Source organism: Myxine glutinosa, chromosome 12, assembly GCF_964187855.1.
Source record: "Myxine glutinosa chromosome 12, kmMyxGlut1.1, whole genome shotgun sequence".
NCBI classification, from domain to species: domain Eukaryota; kingdom Metazoa; phylum Chordata; class Myxini; order Myxiniformes; family Myxinidae; genus Myxine; species Myxine glutinosa.
In genome coordinates, this window is record NC_136272.1 from 47,716,609 (window position 1) to 47,732,406 (window position 15,798).

General features: G+C 46.3%; 1 protein-coding gene across 1 annotated transcript in view; it reads left to right on the forward strand.

The window, feature by feature from the left end:
- The first annotated feature begins 5,245 nt into the window (after positions 1–5,245).
- Positions 5,246–15,798, forward strand: part of LOC137437849 (FERM domain-containing protein 6-like) — a 40,431-nt gene continuing 29,878 nt past the window's right edge. Inside the window, exon 1 of the mRNA XM_068132521.2 lies at positions 5,246–5,344. Within this exon, the coding sequence (XP_067988622.2) occupies positions 5,246–5,344 (99 nt within the window). The remainder of the gene's footprint in view (positions 5,345–15,798) is intronic.

The following is a 15,798-nucleotide window of genomic DNA, read 5'->3' on the forward strand; positions in this document are numbered from 1 at the left end:
CATTACAGACATTATGGAAATGTTTATTTCACAGTTTACGGTTATAGAAATTACAATTTTCAAATGTTAGATATCAATTGAATTTTTTTTATATAGACGTGTTTACGTTTTTTAAATCTAAATTTTAATTTACGGACGCTTTTTCTTTTTTAATTTACAGACATTATTGCGTGTTTATTTCAGTTTACAGTTTTTGAAATTACAATTTTCAAATGCTCGATATTGATTGAGTTTTTTTTTTTTTACATTCAGAAGCGTTTATGGTTTTTACTTGAATTTGAATTGATATTCTTATTTCACAGTTTACTATTATGAAAATTACAATTTTCAAATGCTGCAGATGTGTCTATGGTTTTAAATGTAAATTTTCATTTACGGACGCTTTTTCTTTTTTCATTTACAGACATTATTGCGTGTTTATTTCACAGTTTACAGTTATAGAAATTACAATTTTCAAATGTTAGATATCAATTGAATTTTTTTTTTATAGACGTGTTTACGTTTTTTAAATCTAAATTTTAATTTACGGACGCTTTTTCTTTTTTAATTTACAGACATTATTGCGTGTTTATTTCAGTTTACAGTTTTTGAAATTACAATTTTCAAATGCTCGATATTGATTGAGTTTTTTTTTTTTTACATTCAGAAGCGTTTATGGTTTTTACTTGAATTTGAATTGATATTCTTATTTCACAGTTTACTATTATGAAAATTACAATTTTCCAATGCTGCAGATGTGTCTATGGTTTTAAATGTAAATTTTCATTTACAGACGCTTTTTTTTTTTTCATTTACAGACATTATTGCGTGTTTATTTCACAGTTTACAGTTATAGAAATTACAATTTTCAAATGCTACATATTGATTGAGGTTTTTTTAACGTACACGTTTACAGTTTTTTTTTATGTTGACTTTAATTTACGGACACTTTCTGACGGTTCTGTTCTTTTTTCCTGGTGTACCAGTTTCGATGTCCATCCGCAAATCAAATTTCAGTTTTCTACAACACCCGGAATGTACCGAACATTAATATCAGTCAAGCCAGTGAGTCAGTCATTCAGTGATTAGAAAGAACTTTATTTATTAGATGTAGGGTGGGGGCATCTTGCCCCACATTACTCTACCCATTCTCTCTTTCACAATATCACGAGGTTCCTCCTGGTCCAAACTCCTAACCCCATTAACTTTTACCCCCTTTCATGTCAATCAGAAAATTGCTGCTCGATGATATTTCTTGGTGGAATTATAAGAAATGATAAAATCCATCAGACTTTCCGAAAACAATCAAGTGTGATAATGAATGAATATATTATCAAAGTGTAAACATGGAATCGTGTAGAGGAGGACATGGGAAACCTAAACAGCCAATCATGGACCTGATGTGGCAGCACCCACCACAAATAAAGATGTATGTGACAAAAATCGATAATGATCACATATATTATTTCTTTCTAATAATTTTATACATTAAAAAGGAGGCAATTACGAGGATATATGATCGCAATGTGAAAATGAAGAGTAGAGATAGAATAAGTGCAGAAGAGTTTTTCAGCAGAATAGACAATGCTAGGACCAGGGGTCATAACCCGAGTACAAAGAAGAGGAGAGATAAGACAGTAGCAAGATCGGGGTCTTTCACTCAGAGAGTAGTTTATGCATGCAATGTTTCCCTGGAAAGGTAGTGGTAGCAGAAACAGTAGGTAAGTTTAAATTGGAATCAGATAGAGACGTATCGGGATATTGGCAGGATTTGCAGGTAACTTCAATATGAATGGGTAATTGTGTAGCTACCTCTCTGTTGAGTGATTTTTTTTTTTTTTTTTTGTATACAGAGTCGAGGCTCGTGAAAGAGCTAACATTTATCAAACAAACAAATCAAACAAACAAGTAAACAAAGTATATAAAAATGGGAGCGGTCCACAAGATGGGGAGAGAAGGGGAGGAAGCACACAAACACAACATTTGAGGGCAGGGACATCGGGAGATGTGTGGGAGGCAGAGGGCCTGGGGGGAGGCAGGATAGGTATAAAACGCAAGGACACCAAGGACTTCCAGGAAAGAAGTCGGCACCTCAAAAAAGTGGATTTGGGGTGAAATTAGCGGGGGTAGAAAAGATCAAGGTTTTGGATGGGGGAAGATAAGAGATGGTGGTGAACAGCTGTTTTAAAGACCTGGAGGGTGGAGTGGGATTGAAGAGAGTGAGGGAGTTTGTTCCAGAGGCGGGAGAAAAGAGGAATGAAGGAGTTGAAGGTGAGCAGAGAGTCTTGATTTTGGCAGTTTAACCATAAGAGGGTTGCAGGCAGATCTTGTGCGACCTGCAGGAATATTTGGGGGACAGAGCCCAGAGAGAGCTGGGGGAGCAAGGCCGGAGAGGAGTCGGTAGAAGACGGAAAGACCACCTACCTGCCTGCGGTGATTAAGTGAAAGGCCCTCGGAGATAGCGTCATCGCGGGAGATTCCAATGATTCTGAACGCTTTGGTTTCAACAGCGTGAAGACGAGGCAATATGGTGATGTCTGTGATATGCGACAGGGTCTTCAAGGAATTGTGTCAGTGTGATGGGTGTTGTACAATCCTCACCCGAAAACGGTCTCCGCCCCTCCCTCAATTTTCTTTTTTTTACATAAAAAACATTTAAAAAAACATTTTTTTTAAACACTCAGGGGTGTGTTCATTTACCAAGTTTCTTGAAGAGTGCTCACCAAGTGGCTTAAGCACTCAAGCAAGCACTTCATTCAAAACTGTTGATGAGGAATTGCTGGCTTGGCAAGCGCTAGCTAGCTGCTTTGTAACTGAACACACCCTGATATCTCTGAGCTTGCCACATTTTTATAATCTCTACTCCTTCTATCCCCCAATGAAATAAAGTTCTTAGCTTAACGGATTTATTTAATCTGGTGTAGGTGTAGAGCAGGCATGATGGGATTTCCTTGTTATTTCTTGTTAACTTGATCTCTGTTTCTCTTAAACATCAAATGACTTCTGCAATCTACAATATCAGCTTGTTTGTTGAGTTACATCCTGTGATTTACCATATCTGCAATATGTCCATATCACTTTATTTATATCCCCTCCATACAACAACACACAACAATATGCATTTTAAGGCCATTTTCCCTGCTAGAGCGGGGGGTTAGCCTTGCGGTCCCCATGACAATCTTCTCCATATTGCCCTATTTTCTGCATCTCTCCTTGTTAACCCCCTTGCCCGCATTTCTTCTTCCACCATCTTTAGCCAAGTCTTTCTCGGTCTTCCCTGAGGTCCTTCTACATTCATTTCCATCACTCTTCTCAACCAGCCACTTTCATCCATCCTGATGAAAGTTGCTCGATGCCAGAGACATGACCAAACCATCTCAACCTGTTCCTCTTCACAACATCAATCACAGGCTCTATTCCCATCATCTTTCGCAATTCATCATTTGTCTTCCTCTCTCTCAACGATACTCCGCACATCCACCGAACCATTCGCATTTCCACCCTTTCCAGCCTTCATTGCTGCTCTACATTCATGACCCATGTCTCGCTCCCATAAATCACAACACTTCTCACACATGTAGCATACACCTTTCCCTTCAGCTTCAACGACACTCTCCTCCTCATCAGCACGCCACTCAGTTCCCGAAACTTCTTCCATGCACATCTCACTTAAGCAACCGTTGCCGTGTCTGATCCTCCTTCTTCATTCAGCACGTCTCCGAGGTAGCAAAATGTTTTCACACTTTCCAGCTTCACGCCATCTCCAAGATCCAACTCAACATTTCCTCCATCTGCAGCTCCCTCTGTGCACACCTTACATTTGAATGTAGCTGCCACACTGGTTAATGACCCTCTCAGACCACTACATTTATGATGAACCCACTCGGCGCACATTGTACATTGAATGGAGTTCACTCCGACACCCTTCCTGCACACAGCACACGGCCACTTCCCAGTTCTTTCCACCTCACCACATGCTTTACCACTTGCCATCACCTTCGTCTTTCTGATATTCACCTTCAGACCTTTTGTCTCCATACATTCCTTCTACTTGTTCATCTTTTCCTTCAGTCCATCCATACTTCTCCGCAATTAACACCAGATCATCTGCATACAACAACTCCCACGATAAACCCTTCTTTACGTTCTGAGCCAGCACCTCCATCACAGCTACAAATAGTAGTGGACTTAGTACCGACCCCTGATGCACTCCCACCTTCACCTCAAACTCACCACTGTTCCCGTCCTTCGTCCTTACAGCTGTGCGCGCTCTTTTGTACATTGCCATCACTACTCTGATCAACCATTCCTCCACTCCTAACTTCTTCAATGCCCATGTCAATACTTCGCGTGGAACCCTATCGAATGCTGAACCCTATCGAATAATATTATATCCCCTCCATGTTGTTGATATAATCCTTTACAAACCTACATGATCATTGAACCTTTTTGAGTGGTAGATGGTTCATGGTGATGGTCTTTGGTGACCTTTCTCCATTATGAACCCACAATAAGGAAGGCTTCTTTAAAACATTGCACTTTGAAGGACTTTTGGCTGTCCCACTGATAAGATTCTAATTGGCTACAAATGAAAAGATTTGAACGTTATTTAAATTTGGAATGTAATTTTATTTTACATCTCCCTGGTGTTGGGCTAGTGGCTAGGGTGCCGGCTTAGGATTACCTAGGATCCTGGGTTCGAATCCCGGTCGATTGCTGAATTAACGCCAGGGGGGTTGACTCAGCCTGTCATTCCTTCCGAGGTCGGCTAATTGAATACCAGTTCACTGGTAAATCCCTGTTTGTCGTTAAAGGCGGCAAAAAGGGTTGGCGTCAGGAAGGGCATCCGGCCGTAAAACATTGCTTCAAAAAGGGGACCGAAAAACAACAACAACCACGGTTCCCGAAAAAGGCCAACCCCCGCTTTGCGGGGAAAAATGGCCTCTAAAGGTGGTTATTTTTTAAAATATTTATCTCCGATCGTTGTCTGGATTATTTTTTTCTTTTGTATGCAGAATAGGCCTGTGCGTAGCATCATTTATTGGGGGCACAGCTGGGTGGCTCGTGCAGTGGCTCCTGTAGGTTAGAGCAGGAATTTGTAAATCCGGTCAAGGTTCCCACGATAGCTCGCCTCCCTCCCTGTCTGGATTGATGCGTGCACACGCTCCACTGAATTCAATTCATACCGAATGGCGGGTCCACATTTTGAATGTTTTCCAGATTCTTTTCTTTCCTATGGCCACGTGACAAGTTCCCTGTTTGAGAAATGGACCTTTTGCCTCTCCATGTCAGGAAGTCTCGATCTGCCCACTGCACCCTGTGCATCGTGACGCCGCTTGGTGGAATGCTGCATATCTTTAGCAGTGTAAGTCATGATCTGCTTATCTCCATGGCTTTGCTGAAGTGCTACCTCCTTCAGGACGATCGAATCGTGACCCTTAAAACGTCAGATTTTATGTGATAGCAACTCATGTTTTGCTCCCCAACATCCAGAGCGTAGAAGCTTGACTTGCATTGCTATGAATAATGTTGCTTTTTTAAATAGTAGTTGCCAATTTTGACTCGGTGAGCTTTGAATAAGTGAACATGTCTGGACCTAATATATATTGCATTGTTATAACCGGAGACAACTTGAGAAAGCTGTGGAAGGTAAACTAGTGGACATGAACAAGGAGGTTGGCCTGGTTGACATTGCTATCGCATTTAGCTCCTAATGCTGTGACTCCTGGTTAAAATGCTGTCTGCTGTGTTGATTTGGACATTGGTGTCGCTCTGTTTTTTTGTTTGTTTTTTTTTGTATAAGAGATCGAGGCTCGTGAAAGAGCTAACATTAATCACACAAAAAGTCAAACCGACACATAAAACACAAAAAATAAGGGGAGCGGAAGACAAGATGGGGAGAGAGGGGGAGGACACAAACACAACATTTCAGAGCAGGGACATCGGGAGAAATGTGGGAGGGGGAGGGCTTGGGGGGGGGAGGTGGGAGAGGTATAAAACATATGGACACTGCAAGGACTTCCAGGAAAGAAGTTGGAATTAAAAAAAAAAGAAGTGTATCTGGGGTGAATTAGCGGGGGTTGTTTTTTTTTTTTTTGTATACTGAATCGAGGCTTGTGAAAGAGCTAACATTTACTTCACAAACAAATCAACCAGACAAACAAAATATATTAAAAGAGGGAGCGGACGACAAGATGGGGAGAGAAGGGGAAGCACACAAACACAACATTTGAGAGCAGGGAGAGGGGTAGAAAAGATCAAGGTTTTTGATGGGGGAAGATAAGAGATGGTGGTGAACAGCTGTTTTAAAGACCTGGAGGGAGGAGTGGGATTGAAGGGAGTGGGGGAGTTTGTTCCAGAGGCGGGAGAAAAGAGGAAAAATACTAATATAACTAATATAACTGATAAAACTGAGAACGTTCGTTGCAATGGCAACACCATGATTACCCATATGGCACATGTACATGAGGATTAGTCCTGTATGTGGTACCAACAGACATCATGCATGCTATTCACTAAGTTGCATCAGCAGATGAGATGTGGAAACGAGTTAAAGGTGACCGTCTTCAGATTTTCTCTTTGTGAACAATTTCAGAAGAGGTTACTTATCAACACCTGAGTGAGTCTGAATGAAGTAATGTTGTCAGTGAGGAAATGTTGCAGCCACAGCCGGAACAGATTTATGAAGGCCTTGTCGAAGTTGAAACACCAGTGGGTTCACGAAGGCACCAACATGGAGATGCACGTTAATCATGGAGTATGGCCTTACGGTATTACTCCATATGCAGGGATGGCACGGGAAAAAATGGCCGCCAGATAAAAAGTGTACAAAATGATACGCTGAAAATCAACTAATAACCATACTTCGTGCAAGTACAGCGCTGACACGTTGCTTTTGAAGCTCTCATTCTCGATGTTCAGGGCATCACATGGTCAGTCGGAGATACAAACAGGCACGGAACAATGTGCAGGCCACATCGTCACACGAGCCTTGCGACGGACCATGGGGTTTTGAGGAGAACAACTAATTTGAAAATCAAACGCTTTGTCGCCATCTGTCCTCAATGAATCTGACATCAACAACAACAACAACAACAACATGCATTTTAAGGCCATGTTCCCTGCTAGAGCAGGGGTTAGCCTTGCGGTCCCCATGACAATCTTCTCCATTTTGCCCTATTTTCTGCATCTCTCCTTGTTAACCCCCTTGCCCGCATTTCTTCTTCCACCATCTTTAGCCAAGTCTTTCTCGGTCTTCCCCGTCCTCTACTTCCTTCTACATTAACTTCCATCACTCTTCTCAACCAGTCACTTTCATCCTTCCTCAATACATGACCAAACCATCTCAACCTGTTCCTCTTCACAGCATCAATCACAGACAATATTCCCATCATCTTTCGCAATTCATCATTTGTCTTCCTCTCTCTCAACAATACTCCGCACATCCATCGAACCATTCGCATTTCCACCCTTTCCAGCCTTCGTTGCTGCTCTACATTCATTACCCATGTCTCGCTCCCATAAATCATAACACTTCTCACACATGCAGCATACACCTTTCCCTTCAGCTTCAGCGACACTCTCCTCCTCATCAGCACGCCACTCAGTTCCCGAAACTTCTTCCATGCACATCTCACTCGAGCAACCGTTGCCGAGTCTGATCCACCTTCTCCATTCAGCATGTCTCCGAGGTAGCAAAATGTTTTCACACCTTCCAGCTTCACGCCGTCTCCAAGATCCAACTCAACATTTCCTCCATCTGCAGCTCCCTCTGTGCACACCTTACATTTGAATGTAGCTGCCACACTGGTTAATGACCCTCTCAGACCACTACATTTTTGATGAACCCACTCAGCACACATTGTACATTGAATGGAGTTCACTCCGACACCCTTCCTGCACACAGCACACGGCCACTTCCCAGTTCTTTCCACTTCACCACATGCTTTACCACTTGCCATCACCTTTGTCTTTCCGATATTCACCTTCAGACCTTTTGTCTCCATACATTCCTTCCACTTGTTCATCTTTTCCTTCAGTCCATCCATACTTTCCGCAATCAACACCAGATCATCTGCATACAACAACTCCCACGGTAAACCCTCCTTTACGGTCTGAGCCAGCACCTCCATCACAGCTACAAATAGTAGTGGACTTAGTACCGACCCCTGATGCACTCCCACCTTCACCTCAAACTCACCACTGTTCCCGTCCTTCGTCCTTACAGCTGTGTGTGCTCTTTTGTACATTGCCATCACTACTCTGATCAACCATTCCTCCACTCCTAACTTCCTCAATGCCCATGTCAATACTTTGCGTGGAACCCTATCGAATGCTTTCTCCAGATCAACAAACCCAAAAAACAACTTCTTCCTCTTATCCATGTACTTCTCCTGCAACTGCCTCACAATGAAAAGCGCATCTGTCGTTCCTCTTCCTGGCATAAATCCAAACTGCATTTCGTCGATCTTCACTTTCTTCCTTATCCTCCTCTCCAACACCCTTTCCAATACCTTCATTCCATGCTCCAATAACTTTATCGCTCGGTACGAGCCACACTCCAGAGGGTCACCTTTCCCCTTGTATAGAGGGACGAGGGTACTCAGTTCCCAATCCACTGGAATGCGGCCTTCTTTCACCACCAGATTACAGATCTCTGTCATTCTCTTCACACCCCAACTTCCTGCTGCCTTCAACATATCTCCCACAACTCCCGTCGGCCCTCCCGCTTTTCCACTCTTCATTGCTTTTATCGCTTCGTCAACTTCCTTCTCAGTTATCTTCTCTGCCGGTCCTAAAACTGGGTTACTCTCTATGTTGCCATCCCATTCATTCTCTGTATTCAACAGCATTTCCATATATCTTTTCCATCTTCCTTTAATTCCATCTGGGTCGACAACGATTTGTCCCACTTCATCCTTCAAGCAACTCACCCCCATCACATCACACCTCTCTTTCGCTATGTGCTTTGCAATCCTGAATACTGCTTTCTGACCCTCTTCTGAATCCAAGCGTTCTCCGAACATTTTCCTACATGCCTCCTGCGCCTTTGCTACCTCTTTCTTTGCAGCCTTCCTGGCTGCCTTATAACTTTCATGCTCTGCTGTTTCTGCTCCCGTACCCTTCGCCTTCTGCCACACTTTGAACTTCTTCCTCTTCTCGTCAATCCTCTTTCCAACCTCAACATCCCACCACCATGTTTCCGATTGCCTCGGTGGTCCTTTTGTCCATCCACATACCTCACCAACGGCTCCCAACAGACTAGCTTTCATTGACATCCAACCACTTTCAAGCTCAACCACATCATCCTCTACCCCACTCAGCCTCTCTGTTAATGCCTCCCTTACTGTCACCTCTTTCAACCTCCACACCTTCATTCTCGGTTGGTACTTCACCCGCCGAGCTCTCCTCGCACCTTTCACCCTTATGTCGCAGACAACCAAGTGGTGCTGTGAAACAGCCTCCTCCCCCGGGATCACCTTTGTGTCCCGGAGGTGCCCCCTATCTCGCCGACGCACCATCAGGTAGTCAACGGTTGTCGTCGACCCACCTGACGTGTATGTAACAAGCTTATTGTCCTCTTTCTGGAACTGAGTATTACAAATCAACAAATCAGCTCCATCAGCAAACTCCAAAATCCTTTCACCTTCTCCATTTCTCACACCATATCCGTAACCCCCATGAACTCCCTCAAAACCATCCATACTCCTTCCCACATGTCCATTCAGGTCTCCTCCCACCACAACAACTTCCTCATCTTTCACGTTTTCCATCAGCTTCTCTATCGCACACCAGAACTTGTCCTTCTCTTCATCGCTTCGACCAACCTGCGGAGCATATCCCGAGATGACGTTCACCAAGAGCTTTCCAATCATCATTTTCACCATCATCAACCTATCACTCACTCTAGTCACACTCACCACACTGTCTACAAACTCCTCAGAAAACAGGACACCAACACCATTCACGCCCTCCGGGCACCCTTGCCACACAAACTTGTATTTCTGTCCCTGCCTACCCTTCACCATTCTCACACCACTTCCCTTCCATCTCGTCTCTTGCACACAACATATGTCCACTCTTCTTCTGACCAATACTTCCACCACTTCTCCTGATCTCCCTGTCATTGTCCCCACATTCCATGTCCCAAACCTCAGAAACCGATCTCCACTTCGGGCTGCACCCTGCCCATATGTACTTGTGATTGTCATGGTTCTCTTTTTGAGGCAATGTTTTTTTATGGCCGGATGCCCTTCCTGACGCCAACCCTTGGCCTGACGCCAAAAAAAATGAATCTGACATCAATGAATACAATTGAATTGTTGAAGATGAAATTGATCCCACAGTTGTCAGTTGTCACAGTTGTAAAGTAGAATAAGTATCTGGTGTATTTATGCTGTCTTGAGAGTAGTCCTCTAATGAAAGACCAACTTGGCTTGGGCTTCGAGCAAGGGTCTCTCAAGGCAGGATCCATTGTATTTGCCTCACTTTATCATGTCTTTGAAATGTCATTCTACTTGTAGATATTTTGGTCTCTCTCACCCTCTCTCACACACTCTCCCTCTCTCACCCTCTCACACACTCTCTCACACACTCTTCCCTCTCTCACACACTTTCCCTCTCTCACACACTCTCCCCTCTCACATTCCCCCTCTCTCTCACATTCTCCCCTCTCACACACTCTCCCCTCTCACATTCCCCCTCTCTCTCACATTCTCACTCTTCCCTCTCTCACATTCCCCCTCTCTCACACACTCTCCCCTCTCACATTCCCCCTCTCTCTCACATTCTCACTCTCCCTCTCTCACCCTCTCTCAGCCTCACTTTATCATGTCTTTGAAATGTCATTCTACCTGTAGATATTTTGGTCTCTCTCACCCTCTCTTATCCTCTCTCTCTCACCCTCTCTCACACACTCTCCCTCTCTCACCCTCTCTCATCCTCTCTCACACACTCTCCCCTCTCACACACTTTCCCTCTCTCACATACTCTCCCCTCTCTCACACACTCTTCCCTCTCTCACACACTTTCCCTCTCTCACACACTCTCCCCTCTCACATTCCCCCTCTCTCTCACATTCTCACTCTCCCTCTCTCACCCTCTCTCAGCCTCACTTCATCATGTCTTTGAAATGTCATTCTACCTGTAGATATTTTGGTCTCTCTCACCCTCTCTCATCCTCTCTCACACACTCTCCCCTCTCACACACTTTCCCTCTCTCACATACTCTCCCCTCTCTCACACACTTTCCCTCTCTCACACACTCTCCCCTCTCACATTCCCCCTCTCTCTCACATTCTCCCCTCTCACACACTCTCCCCTCTCACATTCCCCCTCTCTCTCACATTCTCACTCTTCCCTCTCTCACATTCCCCCTCTCTCACACACTCTCCCCTCTCACATTCCCCCTCTCTCTCACATTCTCACTCTCCCTCTCTCACCCTCTCTCAGCCTCACTTTATCATGTCTTTGAAATGTCATTCTACCTGTAGATATTTTGGTCTCTCTCACCCTCTCTCATCCTCTCTCTCTCACCCTCTCTCACACACTCTCCCTCTCTCACCCTCTCTCATCCTCTCTCACACACTCTCCCCTCTCACACACTTTCCCTCTCTCACATACTCTCCCCTCTCTCACACACTCTTCCCTCTCTCAAACACTTTCCCTCTCTCACACACTCTCCCCTCTCACATTCCCCCTCTCTCTCACATTCTCACTCTCCCTCTCTCACCCTCTCTCAGCCTCACTTCATCATGTCTTTGAAATGTCATTCTACCTGTAGATATTTTGGTCTCTCTCACCCTCTCTCATCCTCTCTCTCCCACCCTCTCTCACACACTCTCCCCTCTCACACACTTTCCCTCTCTCACATACTCTCCCCTCTCTCACACACTCTTCCCTCTCTCACACACTTTCCCTCTCTCACACACTCTACCCTCTCACATTCCCCCTCTCTCTCACATTCTCACTCTCCCTCTCTCACCCTCCCTCAGCCTCACGTTATCATGTCTTTGAAATGTCATTCTACCTGTAGATATTGTTGCGGATATGGGATTTGCATCCATCCATATCCGCTTGTAAATATTCCCCTATTTCCTCAATACTTCCCAACTATCCCCAATCCCCCATTCCCTAGTCCCATTTTCTGTAAACAACACTCTGTAGACCCGACCTCCCCCTATTTCCCCCATTAAATGTCGTGCCCAGGTTCACCGCATCTCATGTAAGACAACTATAGGACATCTTGCTAGTTATTCTTAGTCTATGTCAGTTAAGGACTCGTTTCCATTAATTCTGACCCTTCGTTGCACCAGAATGTGATTGTATGGCACCGTTAGGAAGTTTAGGACCTCCCGATACCTCCCCGCAGCTCTTCCTCACGGTTCAGCAACAACAACAACAACAACAGCAACGGCAGCAGCGGGCGCGGGAAGTGCGCGTCCTCACTCCGGCTTGGTTGGTAGGGGGTGTTGGGAGGGCACCAGGCCTTCCCAACGAGCCGCCATCGAACATGTGCTCGACGGGGTTACCAAAAAGGGGCTCCCTGTCAGCTCCTCGTCAAGGGCGGAGCCCGGTAACACCCGCACCCAATGGAAGCGGCGGACCGGGCCAGTGGGGCGGAGCCAACCAGCCGAGGGCGTGTCACTCCCCGCTGAGCATGCGCAAGTAGAGGGAGTGGTGACGTGAGATGCGCGCAGAGCTGAAGGAGAAAGGACGCACCCTCCGAGTGCCGAGAGACCTCTGCCATTAAGAAAGACCTCCCAAAGACTGAGCTGTATCCTGTCCCCGGGCCAAGGTGCACCTTGTGCCATCGGTCTACCTGCCATCAATCCCTGTGTGAGTCATCCTTGTCCGTTTGTCCGTGGTCTGTCTGGGACTAAGTAAGCCAGTTAGATAAGCTAATCTTTGCACTGTGTCACCTGCTGTAAATAACCTTGACTGCTCCTTTTCGTTTGTGTGGTATAAATAATAAATCCTGTTCCTCTTCTGTACGTCTTCGTCCTCTTCTTCCTCTTTCCATTCGATCGCTTTAGAGTTTTCCCCAATTGAATATCTGTGACGCGATTTGGCCAACGTTCGGGGTAATCGGGTTAAACTGTACGAACACGGCGGCCATTCCGCTCGGTCAAGCAACATCTTTAGCCGTGTCCATAACATTTGGTGTCAGGAAGTGGGATTGGACCCGAAGCGCGCTTCACGCGCTCGAAATTATTAACTGTGAAATTTGTTTTGTTTTAAAATAAAAACCCGAATTTTGAAATCGCGCCATGGCTGGTCAAGGCGATCGGATGCCGGTGGGTGAGCTAGAGGAGGGGTTAGGAGTAACCCAGGATCAAATGGAGGGGAGCAATGAGGAGGCGGTTGAGGGGTATCAGATGCACAAAATGGCGGCTTCGCGCACGAGGTTACGGCGCGCAAAATGGCGCCTCGCACATGGCCACGGCGCCCGCAACCGTAGCAGCGCCGCTGGTGGATTTGAACCTTTTTTTTATACAAATGAAGGCCCTTATGGCCCAGAATAGCGAGAAATTGAGGGAGGACATGGGGGCCAATAGCCAACGGTTAGAACAAAGGATGGGGTCCAATAGCGAGAAATTGAGGGAGGACATGGGGGCCAATAGCCAACGGTTAGAACAAAGGATGGGGTCCAACAGCGAGAAATTGAGGGAGGACATGGGGGCCCAGATCGGAGGGTTAGGGAGTAGAATAGAGGGATTAGGAAACAAATTTGAGGGATTAGACAATAATTTTAAGGGATTAGAAAAAAAAAATTGAGGGGTTAGACAATGGGATAAAAGAGGTAAAGAATGGGTTAACGGGGGTGGAAAATAGAATGGCTGCCCAGGAGAATCAGTTAGAGGGGGTGAAAAATGGGTTAATGGGGTTAGAAAATAGGATGGAAGACAAATTACGGGAAATAGGGGAGCAATCCGCCCGGGAAATCGAACAGATGGGGAACCAGATGGAGGAGATGAAGGAGGAGATACGACGAGGTGTAGGTGAGGAGGTCTCGGGGCTACGCGAGGAGGTAAAGCGAGGTGAGAAGCGTATGGAGAAAGAGGTGAGAATGGGACGGCAAAGTTACAAGGGGGAATAGAAGATCTGACGGAGGAGGTGGAACAGCTGACGGAGGGACAGATGGAGTTAGTGGAGCAGGTTCAAAGGAACACTGCAGTACTAGGAGGGTTAAAGGCGACACAAAAAGAAATTAAAAATGTCTTAATAGCGACACAGAGGCAATGTCAGATGGTACGTGAGGGACTGACAATGAGGTTGGATGAGGTGACAGAAGTAATGGAGACAAAGGACCGGCAGGTGAGGATGCACATAGAGACGGTCACGATAGCCTTAGAGGCACGAACTTGAGGGGACGCACCGGGGAATAAAAGAGGTGAAGCAAAAGTTAAAGGAAGTGGAAGAAGAGGTGAGTGAAATTAAGAAGGGACGGACAGAAACTAAGAGGGAGATAAAGGAGGAAGTAATGGAATATGTACAAGGTCGGTGCTCAACTCATGATGTGCTGCTCACTAACCAAATAAAGAGTTTGTAGGTGGCAGAAGAGGTGCGACGACGAGGTGCCAAGGTGAGTGGCGATATAATCGGAAATGTACATGATGTGAGGAAAGCTTCAGTCGGCTTGGGGGTTGATGTGGACCCGGGTGTTCGTGAGAGGCCGTTGGTGAAGTGTGCGACAGGTCTGGTGTGCGAAAAACGAGGTGTGCGAGAATGTCCGACCATGGGGTGTGTGAGGAAAAAGTGCACCCCAAGGAGTGAGTGTGCTGTCGAGAGTGAGTCGGTCGTAGCGCATGTGCGAGGGAGCACATGGAAGCGCGTAGTGAGGAGTGTTACAGAGGATGTAACGGGAGAGTGTGCCGTCAAGAGTGAGTTGGTCGAAGCGCGTGTGCGAGGGGGTACATGGAAGCGCGGTGTGGTAAGTGTTACGGAGGAAGTAACGAAAGAGTGTGCGCAAGAGGATGCGCGAGAAAGGTGTGTAACGGACAGGTGCATGAGGAAAGAGTGCGCCGTCAAGAGTAAGGGGGAATGCACGCCTGTGGTGAGTGTTACAGAGGGTGTAACGGAAGAGTGTGCGCGAGAAAGGTGTGTAACGGACAGGTGCATGAGGAAAGAGTGCGCTGTCGAGAGTAAGGGTGAGTGCGCGACCGAGAGTGGAGGTGAGAGTAGTGAGAGTGGCACGGAGCGTGAGTTAGTTGTGACAGGTGAGCGAGCATGTACACCTGGAATGGAAGGATGCACACCTGGAATGGTAGAGCGTGTGTGGGAATGCACACTTGAGTTGGTCGTGAGGCATGTGGTTGGGTGTGCGAGTGAGAGCACACCTGTGATAGTCACAGAGGAGGTGACCGAGAAGGGGGCGCGAAGAGGTGTGTTGGTGAGGTGTGCGAGCGACGAATGTGTGCCAAGGTGTTCGGTGGTCAGGTGTGTGACCAAGTCTGTGAGCGGAATGAGTGTACCGAGGTGTGTAAGGAAAGGTACGAGGAGCATGGGAACAGCTGGAGGTATGAGCAAGAAAGGGGTAGCGTATGCGTGTAAGCATGCAGGTGAGGCATCGACGGTAACCGGGTTAGCGGGTGGAGCGACTTTTAGCCGAATCGGGCCCTCGGTGCGTGCCGGGCTACGCGTGCCACGAGAACCAGCGGGGATCCGAGCCACGGCGGGTTCGAAAGGACCGCCATACGCGATCCACGCTGGGCCTCGCTTGGAACGGCCGCGTCCGTGCTCAACTAGGCGGAGCGGGCAGCTTGATAGGAAGGGTCGTCATGGCGACCACTTTTTGTTGAGACGTGCCGGCAGGTCGAG